The sequence below is a fragment of the Neoarius graeffei genome, chromosome 14 (assembly GCF_027579695.1).
Source record: "Neoarius graeffei isolate fNeoGra1 chromosome 14, fNeoGra1.pri, whole genome shotgun sequence".
Classification (NCBI taxonomy): Eukaryota; Metazoa; Chordata; class Actinopteri; order Siluriformes; family Ariidae; genus Neoarius; species Neoarius graeffei.
Window position 1 is genome coordinate 52,817,580 of NC_083582.1, and position 20,511 is coordinate 52,838,090.

The 20,511-nt window shown below is 39.4% G+C and overlaps 1 protein-coding gene across 3 annotated transcripts in view; it reads left to right on the top strand.

The window, feature by feature from the left end:
- Positions 1–19,652, top strand: part of mfsd13a (major facilitator superfamily domain containing 13A) — a 29,051-nt gene extending 9,399 nt beyond the window's left edge. Inside the window, exons 2-10 of one of the 3 annotated variants that reach the window (XM_060939984.1) lie at positions 511–568; positions 12,060–12,328; positions 12,448–12,527; positions 12,651–13,103; positions 13,923–14,043; positions 14,146–14,242; positions 14,563–14,734; positions 15,017–15,210; positions 18,440–19,652. In XM_060939984.1, the coding sequence (XP_060795967.1) occupies positions 12,164–12,328; positions 12,448–12,527; positions 12,651–13,103; positions 13,923–14,043; positions 14,146–14,242; positions 14,563–14,734; positions 15,017–15,210; positions 18,440–18,681 (1,524 nt within the window). In that variant the 5' untranslated portion in view covers positions 511–568; positions 12,060–12,163 and the 3' untranslated portion in view covers positions 18,682–19,652. Of the gene's footprint in view, positions 1–510; positions 569–8,692; positions 9,668–12,059; positions 12,329–12,447; positions 12,528–12,650; positions 13,104–13,922; positions 14,044–14,145; positions 14,243–14,562; positions 14,735–15,016; positions 15,211–18,439 lie in introns of those variants that run through there. The other 2 variants (XM_060939985.1, XM_060939983.1) reach the window with 2 other exon arrangements.
- The last annotated feature ends 859 nt before the right edge of the window (positions 19,653–20,511 follow it).

Sequence of the window (20,511 nt, forward strand, 5' to 3'; positions counted from 1 at the left end):
TCTTTAACGCTTAATTTTCTCAGAAAATTAACCAATATTGTAACCTGGGCACATTTACATCCAAATTATTTGACTTGTCTGACCGACAGGTCTTTGTTTGTACTAGTACTAGTCCCCAGATGGTAACTTTGAGGTGAAAGTTCTTTCTCAAATTGCCACCTAGTTCAATCTCAGAAGTTCCTCATCTGTCTATTCTCGCTTTCCTACACATCAGTAGAAAAACCTGTCAAGAAGGCCTAATGCTACAAAAACTTAACTTTTTATCAAATAATGAACAACACATAACAGTGAAACACAACAACACCAAAACTATGCCTACTTATTATTTCTAGGCAAAAAGCAGCTTGGTTACGTTTCACCTTTTTCTTTAATGGCATTTGCCTGGACACTTCAGCTGACCACCAGAATTCTTGTACTAGCCGCTTAGTAGTATCGGAGATCACCTTCCCTCTGACATACTTCTTTTTTTCTTTTTTCCCGTTTGCTTGATTTCCATGACCTCCATGACAGGCCTAAATATTTCCTCCTGAACTTCCATCCAACGCATTTTCCAAGTTCATATACAAAGGTACGGTTTTTGTTTGTTGGCTTTTTCCTTTTTTCTGTTACATTATTCTTCATCCCATCGCAGAATGACAAGACTCTTTTAACATCTGTGTCACCTGGAATCTTCCTTGTGAGTGTGCGACATAATCGGGCATAAGAAGTTGGTGTCTTGGGCATTTTTTCAATTACACTCTGCTGTATACGGTAGAATTGAGATTTACTTGTACTTGGCATAAGATGATTTTGTTCTACGAGGGATGGCGAGTTGTTTGTATCTTTGTTTTGGTTAACTCTGCGCTTCTTCTGTTCTGTTTTCTTCTGTTTGGATACTTTACTGCGTGATTCTGCCATCTTCTGCTTGAAATATGCTTTTTTGTCTTCTGCATTTAGGTCTTTAAACCGTTTTTTTGGAGGTTCCTCTACTTCAGTATTAGGTTGTTCTTTGTGCTTATTTTCAGCCCATTTATCCCGTTGTTTCTTTTTCTCAGCTTCTGACAAATTCGTAATTGGAATGTAATTTTTCTGCTTTCTGCTGGCATCTTTCTCTTTCAGTTCCTGATACTTCTTAGGTTTGGAAGCTTTAAGATTATGCATGTATGCTGTTGTCCTGCATTTTGGTTTCTCAGGAACTTGATCTGCTGGTCTTTGTCGCAAATTCCAGCGAAATTTTACTTTGATACCACTAGTGTCATTCATATTGGGATATTCACTGTATGAGTTTCCAACAATGGTCAGTACAATGATAAGTCACTTGTGGTACAACCTCGGAATCCACAGGTTAAGGCCTGAAAATTAAATGTACAGATTCTCACTAGATACCCTCCTGAAGAGGGGATTACAGTCTCTGAAGGTATCTGGAGCTAGCAATATTAGGCCTACTGGGTTAGGGTTGGGGGTTAGGCCTAGAATGAGGGGCTGAAAATAGACGGGGATTTTGTCATTTAGGAAAAACATTGCCCCCATCCCATCCCGCCCAAAGAAGGTTATACTAGTACATAGAAAACAGAAACAGACCTAAAATACACCATCATGACCATAGACATTTAAGTATAACATGAGCACAATTAAGTATGGGACAGAACATCAAATATGGTGAAAAATGCACATTAACTTACCACGTTAAATTATGTCCTCTCCTGAATAGTGGACTGTGTACAACCTTGACAGCTGCACCTGCCCTATGGTAATGACAGGCTAGCTCTAAAGACCTGGAAATGTGAACTGGGCATTCTCTCTATAATTCTAAACCAATCAAATCATTCAAAACAACAAAATGATACAATGTATCAATTTTGGTCTTCTACCTGTTTACTGTTTACACTTAAACTGTACCAATGCACCCAATGACCTTAGAATGAACCCATAAAGCACTTTTTTGCAGGGCCAGGTTTGCTGCCTGAGTTGTTTGGTGCATGAAGTGCATTGTGTAACGCAGTACAAAATATGCCTATTATGATATTAAATATCCTGTTCTGGAGAGGACATCCCCTTTAACAACATTTTTATGTATGTATCTCAACCATGCATTTGAATGCGATTAGTTTCTCATTGGTTTTATATTGTTGGGCCCTAATTAATCCAGTAAGAATATTTCTCCATAAAACTGAGGTAAGTTTTACAGATTATCCTAAGTTCTGGAGAGGACAGATTTTTAACGCAGATTCTACATCAGGATTTCGAATAGCTGAAAAACTCACTACCTGCTTAATAACAGTTCAAATTGAAAATGAGGTGAAAACAGTGATGAAAAACAATTTCTTAAATGTTATTCTAGACTGATAATGCACAACACATTATCAGTTACTCATGTTGTTCAGGAAAGGACAATCACTAAATGTTTTAACACGGAATGCCATGATTCAGTTAAATCACCATAGCGGCCAAACGAATTTACCGATTTTCATGAAATTTGGAATGGACATTTCTTGACTCACCCCCTATATAAGGAAGCAGCATGCGCAGCCATGCATGAGACAGAAATTATTTAATACTCAATGCAATATTTTAAAATTTAATTTGGGACTGCAGATTCTGTCAAAAACATGTTAAAAATGGCTAATATTTCCACAATAATGATAGGATGGAAGAACCACTGACTGTGTAGCTTCTTTCCGACCCTCAGACAAAAACAGTGAACAAAAGTGATACATTATGTCACATTTAGTTTACTTTTATGACCCTAGAAGCTAAACTTGAAAAAGGCAACCTTTGGTGTGAAAGTGCCCTGATGTCAAATGAAAGAATCCAAAATTTTAGCTTCCTAGCTCGAACGTTTTTTGAGTTATGGCCCTTCAAAGTTTGGGTGCCACGCCCACTTTTGGGGTCCGGGAATTGCGCACTTAATTTGCAAGCATTTTTGGAGGCCCATATTTTTTGTTCTAAGGGGGATATAGACCTGTAAATTGCTATATCTATGTATTCTGGCCCTATCAGATTCTGCACCTAAAAATAGCACAGGTTTACTAACTATATAGATATTAACCCCTTAAAAGTGGATTTTTTTAATGACACAATAATTTTTTTGACATTTTGGGGGTCCATATCTTGGAAAGTTTTTATGTTGATGGGGTTTCAACTGATTTATCATCATATTTGAGAACTCTACTGTGTACTTAGAGTTTCAGGGCACTCAGAGGTTTGGTGGGGGTACAGGAGGGCCCCAAATATGGCTTCGGGACAAAATTACCATTTGGTACGTCCTACTTCAGGCCATTAGTTGGCCATGTGGGCACATGATGACTGGAATGAACCTTTAACCCTATCAACAGACACCTTTTATCAAACTTTTAAGCCAATAAAAACTTTGATTATCCAACTCTTTCAATATAAACTAAGCATTTGTATATGGTACTATTTTTGCATATTTTCTGAAAAATCCTAAGTCTGGAAAGGGGGGCAACTGTTGTTTTGACTGCCTGTTCATGTTTAAGGTAGTAAAAGCACACCCATATAGTGATTTTTAATCTATGGGAAGATTATTTATACCCAATACCCCATTAGTTATATTGACAATTACAAGGGATAAACCCTTTCCTGGCTGTTTCACGATGCTGTTTTTTTTTGTGTGTGTGTGTTTTTTTTTTTTTAAACATTTGACACCTTTCCCTGTATCCAACCAAACTCTGACCACTATACACTTAATAGTTAAATGCATCTTTCAAACAGGAAAGGGAAAGATGCAAACAAGGGGATGATCCCAAGAAAAACATCCTGGTTGCTTTACTACATTTGTTCTGACATCCGATCTGGAAGTTAAACCTAGACTCATCAGGTTTTTTTTTTTTCAAGAAAAGGGGAAGGGGCCCCTAGCCACTCGTGGGGGAAATTAGCATATCAATTAGTAAAAAGGGGATTATTTTATTATAATCATTATAAACATGAATTAAACATGAAGGGGGCAAGGGTATTCATGAGGAACTCTATATATTTTTGATACATACCTTTCTTCTATACAATTGTTTTTAAAGTATTGATCATAACGACATCTAAATGTTAACAGTTTTATGCTATGTGTTCATTACTTACAATAATTGGTTGTTTCAATATCAAAGTCTTGAGCATATGGCTCAAACCCACTGGTATTTTCATGAACAGTTAGCATTAAAAAAAATCAGATATCTGTAAACAAATGTTTCACTTTTGTAACAATTATTTTGTATACAAAGTAAAATTAATTTGTAACAAACTGTGACATTGCACAAAGGCGGCTCCCAAGCTGAGTATTTGCTTGCTTATAAATATCTAAACTGAATTCACAGAGAAAAGAGGATTGTTTCAATAAGGTCAGTGTAGGGAGGGGAAGGCACCAATATTCGGTGTCAGTTTGTTAACCAAAAAATCCCCTGCTCATGGAAGATGGAACAAAATACTTGCAAGATTGGTTTGTCACTAAATGATGACTGCCATAAAGTTGTATATTCTAGGCAGAAAGGTCTCTTTACTGTTGCCGGTTTTCCTGCATCTGATAGGAGACTACTGGAATGGTGAACGGGATTATCGTTTTCCGACAATGACATCATCTGCTACCATCATGAGAGTTTTCATTTCATTTCACAATGGTTCTTCCAAAGTACATTCATGCTTAACTGTCAGTGTCAGTCAGCAAGCCTGGTTATGGTTTTATATTGAATTGAATCGTTTTGTATTGTGCCTACATGTATTTTACAGCAGTAAATGGCATCCATGCCTCATTGAAATTGTCTGATCTGATCACATGACTAAGTTATTCTTAAGTAAGTTTAGTTTAAGTTACGTGTGTACAGTGTGCAAAGGGTGAATAAATGTAAACTGACAGTTTATATATTCAAATATGTGTTCAGTGATATTATCCTTGTTTTAATCTTACTATTTTATAATTTGAATGTGTTTTAGTACTTTTTGATTTGAATTGGCAGTTAAAACAATAGCTGACCTACTTTCCGGACTTTTCGGATTTTTCAGAAAATATGCAAAAACAGTACCATATACAAATGCTTAGTTTATATTGAAGGAGTTGGATAATCAAAGTTTTTATTGGCTTAAAAGTTTGATAAAAGGTGTCTGTTGATAGGGTTAAAGGCTCATTCCAGTCATCATGTGCCCACATGGCCAACTAATGGCCTGAAGTAGGATGTACCAAACGGTAATTTTGTCCCGAAGCCATATTTGGGGCTCTCCTGTACCCCCACCAAAGCTCTGAGTGCCCTGAAACTCTCTAAGTACACAGTAGAGTTCCCAAATATGATGATAAATCAGTTTAAACCCTATCAACACAAAAACTTTCTAAGATATGGACCCCTGAAATGTCAAAAAAAAAATTGTCATTAAAAAAATCCCCTTTTTAGGGGTTAATATCTCTAAAGTTAGTAAACTTGTGCTATTTTTAGGTGCAGAATCAGATAGACAGGGCCAGAATACATAGATATAGCAATTTACAGGTCTATATTCCCCTTAGAGCAAAAGATACAGTGGGGCAAAAAAGTATTTAGTCAGTCACCAATTGTGCAAGTTCTCCCACTTAAAAAGATGAGAGAGGCCTGTAATTTTCATCATAGGTATACCTCAACTATGAGAGACAAAATAAGAAAAAAAAATCCAGAAAATCACATTGTCTGATTTTTAAAGAATTTATTTGCAAATTATGGTGGAAAATAAGTATTTGGTCAATAACAAAAGTTCATCTCAATACTTTGTTATATATCCTTTGTTGGCAATGACAGAGGTCAAACATTTTCTGTAAGTCTTCACAAGGTTTTCACACACTGTTGCTGGTATTTTGGCCCATTCCTCCATGCAGATCTCCTCTAGAGCAGTGATGTTTTGGGGCTGTCGCTGGGCAACACAGACTTTCAACTCCCTCCAAAGATTTTCTATGGTGTTGAGATCTGGAGACTGGCTAGGCCACTCCAGGACCTTGAAATGCTTCTTACGAAGCCACTCCTTCGCTGCCCGGGCAGTGTGTTTTGGATCATTGTCATGCTGAAAGACCCAGCCACATTTCATCTTCAATGCCCTTGCTGATGGAAGGAGGTTTTCACTCAAAATCTCACGATACATGGCCCCATTCATTCTTTCCTTTACACAGATCAGTCGTCCTGGTCCCTTTGCAGAAAAACAGCCCCAAAGCATGATGTTTCCACCCCCATGCTTCACAGTAGGTATGGTGTTCTTTGGATGCAACTCAGCATTCTTTCTCCTCCAAACACAAGAAGTTGAGTTTTTACCAAAAAGTTCTATTTTGGTTTCATCTGACCATATGACATTCTCCCAATCCTCTTCTGGATCATCCAAATGCTCTCTAGCAAACTTCAGACGAGCCTGGACATGTACTGGCCTAAGCAGGGGGACACGTCTGGCACTGCAGGATTTGAGTCCCTGGTGGCGTAGTGTGTTACTGATGGTAGCCTTTGTTACTTTTGTCCCAGCTCTCTGCAGGTCATTCACTAGGCCCCCCCATGTGGTTCTGGGATTTTTGCTCACCGTTCTTGTGATCATTTTGACCCCACGGGGTGAGATCTTGCATGGAGCCCCAGATCGAGGGAGATTATCAGTGGTCTTGTATGTCTTCCATTTTCTAATAATTGCTCCCACAGTTGATTTCTTCACACCAAGCTGCTTACCTATTGCAGATTCAGTCTTCCCAGCCTGGTGCAGGTCTACAGTTTTGTTTCTGGTGTCCTTTGACAGCTCTTTGGTCTTGGCCATAGTGGAGTTTGGAGTGTGACTGTTTGAGGTTGTGGACAGGTGTCTTTTATACTGATAACGAGTTCAAACAGGTGCCATTAATACAGGTAACGAGTGGAGGACAGAGGAGCCTCTTAAAGAAGAAGTTACAGGTCTGTGAGAGCCAGAAATCTTGCTTGTTTGTAGGTGACCAAATACTTATTTTACTGAGGAATTTACCAATTAATTCATTAAAAATCCTACAATGTGATTTCCTGGATTCTTTCCCCTCATTCTGTCTCTCATAGTTGAAGTGTACCTATGATGAAAATTACAGGCCTCTCTCATCTTTTTAAGTGGGAGAACTTGCACAATTCGTGGCTGACTAAATACTTTTTTGCCCCACTGTATGGGCTTCCAAAAATGCTTGCAAATTAAGTGTACAATTCCCGGACCCCAAAAGTGGGCGTGGCACCCAAACTTTGAAGGGCCAAAATTCAAAAACTGTTCCAGCTAGGAAGCTAAAATTTTGGATTCTTTCTTTTGACATCATAAGGCACTAATAAAATAAATATCAGGCAAATTGAAGAGGTGTCACTGGGGAGGGTGCGTGAATTGACATAGAATGACCCAAAAATAATATTCTTGGGCATTTATTTATTGAGGAAAATGATCCAATATTACATATATCTGTGAGTGGCAAAAGTATGTGAACCTCTAGGATTAGCAGTTAATTTGAAGGTGAAATTAGTCAGGTGTTTTCAATCAATGGGATGACAATCGGGTGTGAGCGGGCACCCTGTTTTATTTAAAGAACAGGGATCTATCAAAGTCTGATCTTCACAACACATGTTTGTGGAAGTGTATCATGGCACGAACAAAGGATTTCTGAGGACCTCAGAAAAATTGTTGATGCCCATCAGGCTGGAAAAGGTTACAAAACCATCTCTAAAGAGTTTGGACTCCACCAATCCACAGTCAGACAGATTGTGTACAAATGGAGGAAATTCAAGCCCATTGTTACCCTCCCCAAGAGTGGTCGACCAACAAAGATCACTCCAAGAGCAAGGCGTGTAATAGTCGGTGAGGTCACAAAGGACCCCAGGGTAACTTCTAAGCAACTGAAGGCCTCTCTCACATTGGCTAATGTTCATGAGTCCACCATCAGGAGAACACTGAACAACAATGGTGTGCATGGCAGGGTTGCAAGGAGAAAGCCACTGCTCTCCAAAAAGAACATTGCTGCTCGTCTGCAGTTTGCTAAAGAACACGTGGACAAGCCAGAAGGCTATTGGAAAAGTGTTTTGTGGATGGATGAGACCAAAATAGAAGGTTTTGGTTTAAATGAGAAGTGTTATGTTTGGAGAAAGGAAAACACTACATTCCAGCATAAGAACCTTATCCCATCTGTGAAACATGGTGGTAGTATCATGGTTTGGGCCTGTTTTGCTGCATCTGGGCTAGGATGGCTTGCCGTCATTGATGGAACAATGAATTCTGAATTATACCAGCAAATTCTAAAGGAAAATGTCAGGACATCTGTCCATGAACTGAATCTCAAGATAAGGTGGGTCATGCAGCAAGACAACGACCCTAAGTACACAAGTCGTTTTACCAAAGAATGGTTAAAGAAGAATAAAGTTAATGTTTTGGAATGGCCAAGTCAAAGTCCTGACCTTAATCCAATCGAAATGTTGTGGAAGGACCTGAAGCAAGCAGTTCATGTGAGGAAACCCACCAACATCCCAGAGTTGAAGCTGTTCTGTACGGAGGAATGGGCTAAAATTCCTCCAAGCTGGTGTGCAGGACTGATCAACAGTTACCAGAAACATTTAGCTGCAGTTATTGCTGCACAAGGGGGTCACACCAGATACTGAAAGCAAAGGTTCACATACTTTTGCCACTCACAGATATGTAATATTGGATCATTTTCCTCAATAAATAAAATGACCAAGTATAATATTTTGTCTCATTTGTTTAACTGGGTTCTCTTTATCTACTTTTAGGACTTGTGTGAAAATCTGATGATGTTTTAGGTCCTATTTATGCAGAAATATAGAAAATTCTAAAGGGTTTACAAACTTTCAAGCACCACTGTACATGCACGCGCATAGATTAATTCAGTGGTGCTGAAAATTCCAAACTGTCTTAACTTGTCAGGGCTCTTAACTTTCTGTTCACGATCATGATTGACTACAGTTGGTAGCTTCACTGTCCCAACATAAAATTGGTTTGTTTGACAAGTACAGGTTATTGGGAGGTGTAGCCACTTTGCCAAGGTCTGGAAGAAGACCCAGACTGTAATCCTCAGCTGAGAGTAAATTGTTGTGGATGGTCAGGAACAACCCAGGAACCACCAAAGCACAGGCCTTTCTCTGGAAGTTGCTGGAACAGTATATAGTCAAGCGAGTTTTATGTTGCCATGGACTCAGAGAGGCTTTCCTCCAATAAGAAGCCCCTGCTCCACAATCGACAACTTCAACTCAACCAAAATTTTCAGCTGACCACATGGACAGAAAAAAAAGCCTGCTGGAGGAAAATTTTATAGCCTGATGAGACAAAGATTGAGTTGTTTGGCCACAATGACCAGAAGTATGTTTGGAGGAGTAAAGGTGAGGCATTCAACCCCAAGAACACTGTACCAACTGTTAACCATGACTAAACAAAGTGGATGGAATAATGAAGAAGGGCTACTTCAGAATTCTTCTGCATAACCCCAAACCATTAGCTAGATGGTTAAAACCTGGACAAAATTGGGTGTTCCAACAGGACAATGACCCCAAACACATCAAAGCTACCTGTGGAATGGATAAAGCAGGTTAACATTAAGCTTTTGCAATGGCCTTCCCAAACTCCTGACCTCAACCCTATTGAAAATCTGTGAACTGTGCTTAAAAGTTGGGTGTATGCCAGGAAACCAACAAATTTAATTGAATTCTGCCAAAACCTTGTTGGTGGCTACCAAAAGCATCTGGTCAAGGTGAAACTTACTAAGGAACATAAGACCAAATATTAGGGGTGCTGTCAGGGCTCGACATTAACTTTTTAATCCACTTGTTCAGTCAGACAAGCTGCAAGATTTTTCACTTGTCCTGTCCATAGCCTTTTTTTATTACTATGTATTTAAGAGTTCAATGAAAGGAAAGTGGTCACCAAAGTTCATCAAAGAGCAGGTGTAGTTATGATCATTATGCTTTAATGATTTATACTTTTTTCAATAAAACTTTAACAATAAACAAACTATCCAGTGCCCCATTATGGTGTGTTATAACCCATTACCTGATCTGCAGTTTTTTTGAGTTAGATTCACCCAGATTCAAAGCTTCTGGAAGAAATAAAGTTAAGTCTTCATTAATCCAATAAAACCTGAAGTATAACTTAATTTAAATAAATGAAACCAAAAGTAAACAAGTTGGACAGAATAAGGGTGGCAGATTCATGTTGTGAATGAAAATGAACCGTAAGCGAGTTCGGCACTGTCATAAAATTCCTGCGAAATATTTTGACATTTGTGATGGTTAATGTGTACCATACAAAAGAAAGATGCAGTGAATGTCCGAACAAAATGAAGATTCTCCACAGATATTTATTTTGAGATATTTAATCACCGTTTTGATGAATTCAAAGTCTAATCTATAATTAGATATTACGACATGGTTATTTTTTACACACGCATCTGCTATAGAGGATTTCGGCCTATGTCATTGTTTCCATAGCGACAATATTTATGCCGCCATTTTGACGGTCACAAATATGGCGACTACTGGTAGCGATACACTGTTGATCATGACGAAGTCTCATTGTCGAGTATTTTATCCGGCCTAGATGACGCGAGTAAGAAGCGATATCACCAGAAAATCAATGATGCTGGTGTACGTGATCTGTACACGTTACCAGGCTATCTTTTTCTGGCTTTGCAGCGCGGGTGATTTTCCTGACCTGCAGTCAGGCGTGTGGGAAATGCCAGGGAAAAAACATAAAAGAAAAAGGAGCGAGATGCAGAAAACACCTTCACTATCCAGCGACGTAGGGCATTTGCAGGGCGAGCAGAGGGAGAGGTATTTGCAAAAATTGAGGTTAGCAGGCTTAGAGAACGACGTTTACCTACTTCCATCAGGATTGTTCACTGACGTACGGAAGTACACGAAGCCCTCGTCTTTACCTGACTTCGGCCCACATGATCTGTATACCTATGTCGTTAAAAACCAGGCTGGGTAACATGCCTACATCAGCGGGTCGTCCCTGGAGCCGGTGGTCGCCATCTTATTACAGCTAAGGTTTGTTCACATTTTCATTTACTTTCGGTCCTCAGGATAAACAAAATGTTATTAAATGTCATCGAAATAACTTCTTAGTCTGAGACATGGCCCGTTATAAATTTGCTGTTACCAGGCAATGACCAAGAACTGTATTATTAGGGTCGGTGTAGTTGTAACCGTGCACTAGCAGCTAGCTGTTAGCACTAGCTAATGTCAACAACATAGTAGCTGGTATGTTACTATAGCAATGTTTACGTTCAGTCATTTGGATGACTGTTAAAACCTTTCAGTCTCAAGTTTTTCCTTTACTGTATTTACTAGTTTACTGAGCGCGCTAGCTCGGGCAGGCTGGGAGCGAGCACGCTAGCTCGGGCAGGCTGGGAGCGAGCGCGCTAGCTCGGGCAGCTAGCTCGCTCCCAGCCTGCCCGAGCTAGCTAGCTCAGTAAACTAGTAAATACAGTAAAGGAAAAACTTGAGACTGAAAGGTTTTAACAGTCATCCAAATGACTGAACGTAAACATTGCTACAGTAACATAGCAGCTACTATGTTGTTGACATTAGCTAGCTTGACCTTCAAAATGGCGGACACCGGGGCGTCCCGTGACCTGTGACGTCACGTCGAAATCCTCTATACTCAGCTTCCCCAGAGTTTTGTATCGCATATCAGGTTATGGGTTATAACAACACAAGGACGTGATGAAGGTGGTTTCCCTGCTTGAGGTGATTGAACTAGTTTTGTTGGAGTTTTATTGATGTAACTCTTGAATAATTATTATAAAAATGGTGATTTTCAACAAATATTCAACTTGTCCCATTGGACAGGCAGATGCAGATTTGACTTGTCCAGACCAAACATTTGGTTGTCCTTGACAGTCGGACTACCGTTAATGTCGAGCTCTAACTGTATGTATATTTTGAGCCTGTATGTATAATTTTGGCCTGTATGTAAACTTCTGACCAAAACTGTAATTTTACTGATTTCTAGAGGCTAACTAGATAAACCTAAAACTGTTTTTTGAATAAATACAGTTGCATTTAAAAGTGGCACTTATCTAAGCTACTGAACTGTGGGGTTTTTTTTTTGTTTGTTTGTTTGGGGTTTTTTTTGGACAGGATTCCCATCTAGGATGATGACTACATCCTGCTTGCTTTGTGGTTTGAGAGAAACTCTGCTGGTGGAGGAAAGGCAGAGATGGAGTGAAAGAATGTAAAAAGAGATGGGAAAGAGGGTGTGGAACTGTTGCCGGGATGTCTCCACAGCTGTGCTGTATGGCTCCCTGGCCCTTTGTGTCTCCATTCTCCATAACGTCTTCTTGCTTTATTATGTGGACACTTTTGTGTCAGTTTACAAGATAGACAAACTTTCCTTCTGGGTGGGAGAGGTGAGTTAATTTGTTCTGTTGCTTATGTAGACAATTGCATGCATGAAGTGCACAAAATGCATCCTTTTATGCCTAGATGAGTCATTTGGTCATTAAGTGTTTCTGGCTTGCTCACACAGACTGTGTTCCTGATATGGAATAGCTTGAATGACCCTCTCTTTGGTTGGCTAAGTGACCGTGCTTTCTTAAGCACCCCTCAGTAAGAACTCACTTGTTCTCTCTAAACGGATAAAACTGGAATTTAAATGTTAAACTTTAAATGTTTAAAGCAATTTCATTTTGCTATTAAAAGATCTTTAATTGTATGTCTTTGACTGTTCAGGTCCGGATCTCAGATCTCTTCACCTGAGGTGGTGTTGAAGCGCCTCCAGTCTCTTGCTAGGAATGGGCCACTTTTTGCTCTTTCCTTCTTGGCCTTCTGGGTGGCCTGGGCCCACCCTAGTCTGCAGTTCCTCATCTGCCTGTGCCTTTATGATGGTTTCCTCACACTGGTGGACCTCAACTACAACGCCCTGCTGGCTGACCTGGCTGTGTCTGCAAGTGAACGCACACGCCTGAACTTCCACAGTTCCCTGTTCAGTGCACTGGGCTCGCTCTCCGTCTTCCTGTCCTACTCCTTCTGGGACAAAGAGGACTTTATGTCCTTCAGGCTTTTCTGTGTAGCACTGGCTGTCCTGTCAGTGCTGGGCTTTGCTGTGGTATCTCGAGTTCTGCACCACAGGTTCCAAAATGAGGTCCGATCACGCAAGAACGGAGAAGGGGAATTGCTCAGAGAGTATGTTCAATTTTTAAATTTGCATTTTCTTCATTCCTTTAGCAGATCCGATTTAATAGAAATATCTTTTCATCTTGCTTGGCACCATGGTTCTTAAAGTACCATCCATGAAGCATAGTCAAGGGTCTGTGATTTTTCTTTTTGTTACAGTGGTGGAAATCAAAACCCATAATTAAGTTATTATACATGTTCTCAACCTTCTTGTAAGTCATCTAACCTTGACTCTAATGTGCAAAACATTTTGAGAACCCTTGGTCTAGAGCGGTTGTGAAAAAAAAGACACTTTTTAATATTCATAAATTTAAATACAGCAGTGTTTAGGAAAGTTTGATATACTGGTTGGATACATAACTAACTACTTAATGAAGTAGTTCATTAAATAGTTCAGGAAAAATCCTGAATATTCCAAACAACTGTATTCTACATTTTATAAAATATAGGTTTGTTTATATATAATACACGCACCTTCTTTTTCAGATTGCTGAAGACTCAGCAAAGTCACTGCACTGCTGTATTTCTGTTACTTTTTCACCTCTGTCATTTGCTATGGGTTTATAGCTTGCTCATGTGGTGTAATAAGTCTGAGCTCTGTCTTCTTGAAGTGTAAGCAATTTGGAAAAAAAAAAGTAAAAACAGGACTTGGTCTACCTCACAGCCAAATACATGAATGAGAGAGAGGCTTCAGACTCCAGACCTGTCCCAGTCTGAAGCCTCTCTTTCCCCTGTGAGCTTCTCTTTGTGAGCACAAGAGATTGAAATTGCCTTTTCAATTGCTGCCTCCCTCTCTCATTTTTATTATACGCCTTCTGTTTCTCTCAGATTGTCTGTTGGCCAGGCCCCTCTTGCTCAGACTGAGAAGCCAATCACTCTTGGAGAGTATCTGAAGCAACTCTCCAGCCACAGAAATTTTATGTGGTTTGTTTCAATGAATCTAGTGCAGGTTAATATTGCTTTTGGAGCCATGATTGTGCTTTTGTCTGTTCCTGATTTATGTATTCTAAAACTTGCAGTAATTGTTGCATGTTGCTTTATTCCTCCACAGGTATTTCACTGCCACTTCAACAACAACTTCTTTCCTCTGTTTCTGGAACACCTCTTATCAGACCGCATCTCTGCCTCTACTGGCTCCTTTCTGCTGGGTAAGAGCATGTGACCCTTGTGGAACAATTTGCATAATTAAAATACTATTCATAAGACGTGAGGATATTAACAGTATTTACTGCATTACCTTGCCCATGGGTTGCTCATTGTGGCATTAACTTAATGTAGGTGAGGGTTTTGTTGTTGTTGTTTTTTAAATATTCTCCTGAAATGTTCAATTATGACCATTTCTCTGTTTTTAAGAACGAACACTGAAAGCTGTTGCTTGAGTTGACATGCCTATTGCATTTCACAAGTATGTCTGATATAAACAGTATGTATTAATGTCGATGCATCTTTTTCTGTTCAAAATTCACAGGTATCTCTTACATAGCTCCCCATGTCAACAACCTTTACTTTCTGACATTAAGCCGAAGACTGGGTGTCTACCGGGTTATCCATGGTCTCTTTCTTTTTAAACTGGGCCTTAGTATAGCAATGCTGCTAGCAGGAGCAGACCAGGTCTACCTGCTTTGCTTATTTATTGCCAGGTAGGAGCTTAACATTAAGCCGACGTTAATGTTTCTGTTGCTTGATTCGTATGCTCTACTAACAAAAGAATCACACTAATATAATTCCATAATATTTTTTAAGGACAGTCAGTGTTTACCTGTGTTCCACATTTCTCAAACCATTTAGCACGATCAACACATTAATACAAATATTTGACATGTAACAAAATGTTTTCCTGGTGAATGATTTTATACAAAGCATGCTTGTGCTTTCTAAATTCTTTACTAAATCATGTAAACTGTCTGAATCATTCTCTGCAGTAATCGCGTGTTTACTGAGGGGACCTGCAAGCTGTTGAATTTGGTAATCACAGACCTGGTTGACGAGGACTTTGTGCTGAACCGGCGACAGCAGGCAGCCTCTGCACTGCTGTTTGGTATGGTTGCTTTAGTAACAAAGCCCGGCCAGACCTTTGCCCCCCTTTTTGGCACCTGGCTGCTGTGTGTGTATACAGGTATGTATGAATGAGTGTCCTCACTGAACAGATTTGATCTGAATAGTGAATAACAATCCCTTTTATCTCCAGCTTGTTTTGTGAGGATGGGTTGGATAGCAATAATCTGTCAGTTAAGGATGACCTTTTAGTAAAGATATAGGTTTTCTGTTTCATTTACACCCTCGTGTCCTGCTATGCCTTAGTTTTCTCTGATACTGTATCTTGCTTATACATGCATCATAAGTCTGATCTGTAGTAGTAATAGGCTAGGAAGTGATGTATATCTCATTCAGAAATATCCTTAGTAGGGTTCACTAGTATCCACCCCCCCCCCCTTTTTTTTTTAAAGCACCACTTGATTTTAAGGTCTTGTTTGTCCTTCCTGATGTGCCAAACATTGCATAGAACATCAGATAACAGCTCTGTGCCCCTCTCTACCTGAGTGACTAACACGCATGGCCTCAAGTTAGATGATATAATTACCAGATCATTGTGAGCCACTTTGTGTTTGAACAGTGTGTTTATTATGGACAGTCCATGACTTGCATAGAAAGTCAAGAATGTGTCAAGTCAAGTTCAGATCTAAAATTTCTTGCAATCATGCCCCACCAGGTACATCTGTCATTCCTGACATGATTGTTGTAATCCTTGAGTAACAATATAGTGTCATTAGGGGTGAGTCTTGGTAACCCTAATTCATACAGGGTACACTGAATCTTTTCTTGTACCTTTCCTGGGGGTCTTTAGAAGTGCTCCATTTCTGACCTTGGATCTATTCTCACTCACTCACACTCTCTCTCACTCACTCACTCACTCACACACACACACACACACACACACTTGGGAGATGTTTTTCATGACCTCATACTTCAAAACTCAAGGCAAGATTAGCTTAGCCTTTATTTTTTTTCCAAAAAGATTTGGTGGGTTCAACATTTTGGTATGTGTGTGTGTGTGTATATATAATATACATATTGCATAATTATTCACTCTCATTGAGCTTTTTCATATATAAAAAAAAATATATATATATATATATATATATATATATATATATATATATATATATATATATATATATATATAAATAAAATATAATTTATTTATTTATTTTTAACCATACCTTGAGGTCACTCCCACATTCCTGCCCATGTTCAAGAAGCCGCACTCCCAGGATCATAGGTGACCCATAGTGTTTATAAAATAACTGGCAGGAAGTGCATCCCAACACAGTCAAATTTTTCTGGACCAGAAATCAGTTTTCCAAATGGGTTTTCTCAAGGACTTTTGCTAAAGCCATGGCATAGTCTATTGTTTCCCCAGGGTGAAGATGTATTCAATTGAAAACTTTTTTTTTTTTTTATTTATAATTTTGCACACTGTTGCTGCCTCCCAACCCCCCCTCAACTATGCTGTATTGATTCCAAATTCTTAGTAAGTTATAATGCAACAGAATGTGCAAACATTTTAAGAGGTTGAATACTTATGCAAGGCACTATATTTGGCTCATTTTTCAGTACTATTAAGTGTCTGGTGCATGGTACTTATGATTACTTTGCTTCACTAAAATGCCAGTTTATTACATTATTTTTTCATTCAGATTTGCCAATCCTAAAACAGAAAATCTTAGTGATATGTCTGTATTATTTTACTTCGGCCCTGTACAAACACATTTATTACTCACTCTCAGGAAAAAGGGTACTAAACTGTACCTTTCCTTGTTGCTTGGGTGGTACTCTAATGGTACATCTTTTATACTTTTGGTATGCATATTTCACCTGGTAATGTGTATGCAGTGTACCTTTAAAAAAAATATAGATAGATAGATAGGCAGGCAGGCAGGCAGGCAGGCATGGTGGTGTAGTGATTAGCGCTGTCGCCTCACAGCAAGAAGGTCCGGGTTCGAGCTCCGTGGCCGGCGAGGGCCTTTCTGTGTGGAGTTTGCATGTTCTCCCCGTGTCCGCGTGGGTTTCCTCCGGGTGCTCCGGTTTCCCCCACAGTCCAAAGACATGCAGGTTAGGTTAACTGGTGACTCTAAATTGACCGTAGGTGTGAGTGTGAATGGTTGTATGTGTCAGCCCTGTGATGACCTGGCGACTTGTCCAGGGTGTACCCCGCCTTTCTCCCGTAGTCAGCTGGGATAGGCTCCAGCTTGCCTGCGACCCTGTAGAACAGGATAAAGCGGCTAGAGATAATGAGATGAGATGATATATAACATAAGGTATGGAAATGGACCCTAATTAGTTTTTAGAGTAAATAGTTAAAGGTACACTACAGACACCTTTCCAAGAAAGATCGAAAAGTATGAAAAAGTAGAAAATTATGCATGCATGAACATGCAACCCCTGTGACAATGAAAGGTACTGTTTACTACCCTTTATTTTGAGAGTACAGGTAGTCGTCAACTTACGACCGATCGACTTTACGACCATCCTGGTTATGACTGGCAAGTGTTTCCTAGCTGAGCATATGACAGTTTCCGCCCCAGCTCCCGGCAGCGCCTCTCGCCGCGTACAACAGTTTCCGCCCCAGCTCCAGGCACATGTGCAGTCTCTCTCGCCCTCCTTCGCGCACTCCATCATACAGTTTCCGCCCCAGCTCCAGGCACATGCGCAGTCTCTCTCGCGTTCCCTCGCGCACTCTGTCATACAGTTTCCTCCCCAGCTCCTGGTTTATGAAAAGAGCAAATGCTCCCGCCAGCCCGAGCACTGCAACAGCTGATGTAGATGACCCACAGCCAAGCACCAGTGATGGCGGCGGTCACTAAATTTTGTATTTTGCTATGTTTTACATTTGTATTTTGGTATGTTTCAAACTAAAATGTTTTCTGTTTTTCACACCTGTATTTCGTATTTTTTTTTGTTTTGCACATATTAAACGAATTGTACTGTACACAGTGTAGTATGCAGTGTTTGACTTTAAACCAAATAATGAGCCAAGGTAATGAAATAAGAAAATGTTGATAAAATAAGACTTTAAGATGATTACAGTATCATTACACATCACAATATACTTACGTTCATTTAACATAGGCCGACTTACGACCAGATCGGTTTACGGCCGGTCAGTCGTAACCAAACGCAGTCGTAAGTCAATGACTACCTGTACTCTGTCAGGTGTCTAATTCATAGTTGGGTCAATCTGAATTCACCGGTTGGTTGAAAATCAAAAGATGCAAGTTTAATTTCAGTGTTGGTACCTTTTATTGGACAGCTTCATCTTTATTGTTCTCCCAAATTTTTTCTAGGTTATGACATCTTTGAGAGGGGTCCTCTTAAAGACCCTGTGGCAGCTGTAGGTGTCTCAGGTACAGAGAGCTCTCTGCCACTGCGCCAGGGCTGCTTCTACCTACTGGTCTGTGTGCCCATTTCCTGTGCCCTGCTGCAACTACTGGCTTGGTCCCGCTTCACCCTCCATGGTCACAGATTACGGGGCATTAAAGCCATAAGGCAGGGTGCTCAACACCTCAGTGATGTGAAGGCCATCTAATACTGCCCACTCCATTCATCATTGCCTCACACTGACTCAGGATGGAGGCTGGTATCACTTATAAAAGGACTGTGTGACAGTGAAATTTTAGTGAAACCAGCCTTATTTTTCTTATGGTGATAAATGATGTGCATGTCTATATTTATAAACTAAATGACCTAGGGACCAAATATGAACTGTGAAAACAATCATGTGGTATGGGACCACATGGGAAAGTAACATTTCTTCACCTTTGACTGCATAGTACAAGATTATATTTGGGTATTGTAGCCCCTAGACTAAACAATGGTTTACCTACTAAGCTTTCATCTTTTTCTGTAAAAAGTTTAGGCTGTTTACCTATTTATTGTGGATTTTTATAGTGTGTCAAGTTCATAAGTATTTTTGGGAGCACTCCATAGCATTTCAGGTCCAGTGGATATAAACTGCATGAGCTTCTTTGGAGTTTTTCGTTGATTTAACTTGCACTGGTGTGGGTGGGTTCCTTTTTTTTTTTTTTTGGGTGTCATCTTTTGTCACAGGAAATTTTAGTGGTATGTTAAGTCTAGGAAGGTTGTAGTCCCCCTTCCCCATTTTATGTACTTTCTTTTCAATTTTTTTTTTTTACCAAGCATTTTACACTAATTATCCTGGAGTATGATACCAGTAAATGACATTTCTAAAGATGAGTACTTTTTTTGTATAATTTTTATTTAAAAACTGCCATTTTTAAATATGCTTAATTTTAAGACCTTGATTTATACAAATTGTGTCCTAACTACAAAAATGGACAGACACTTTACAGTACTGTCTTTTTCAGTCATTGATATTTACCTTTTTGATGCTTGTATTGTTTGTGGTTTGGAAATGGTTTGTAACTCAGGAAACTTGACATTTAGTAATTTTAATGTTTTTGTTCTTGGTAATGGTTCATACATTTCATATCAATGCTCTGCAGAAAATAAACATACTTGTGTTGCTTCAACTATTAATTCTTGATCTGTCATTTTTTGTTAGATCTCAGAGGGCATAGTTCTTCTTGGGGTCATATTGCTTTGTCTTAAATTGTCTGTGTTTTTAGGTGGCCTTTTTTGTATGCAAAGTAGAACATGTATTATGTGTAATTTCCTTTCAGATATTCTATAGTACTTCTAATTTAAATAATGTTCCCTGAAAATAAAGCACTCCAAATTCTATAAGGATACACTGGCAGGAAAATAAGTTCCTCTAGCACCCTAAAGCAATAGGGTCTATGATTTAACCTGTTTATTTGGTCAATTGAATGGAATCTGTTTAATTCAAACCTCAATATTGCAAAAATTGTAACTTAAAAATAGTCAATTAATAGTCAACTACTGTGTTCTGTTAATGGACTTTTTATTTCTAAAATTCTCCAATAGATTTTTTTTAACACTGTATTAATACCAAACCTCATATTTGAGAAGTTGAATTATTTTTAGAGGGGGCCTATGAACCTTATTTTCCAGTTGCAGGGGACCCTGGCAACAAAATATTTGAGAACCCCTGCCATAAACTGTTCAGTTTGTCCTTCTTGGGGAAAGTGTTACACATCTAAGCAATGTTGAAAATTTGCTATACATTTCCAGAATAGGGCAGCAAGGTGGTGCAGTGGTTCGCACTGTTGCATCACAGCAAGAAGGTTCTTGGTTTGAACCTTGTGACTGACTGGGGCCTTTCTGTGTGGAGTTTGCATGTTCTCTCTGGGTTTCCTCTGAGTGCTCCTATTTCCTTCCACAGTCCAAAGATCTACAGATTAAGTCAACTGGGCATGTTGAATTGCCAGTTGGTGTGAATGTGTGTGTGAATGGTTGTTTGTCTCTGTGTTAGCCC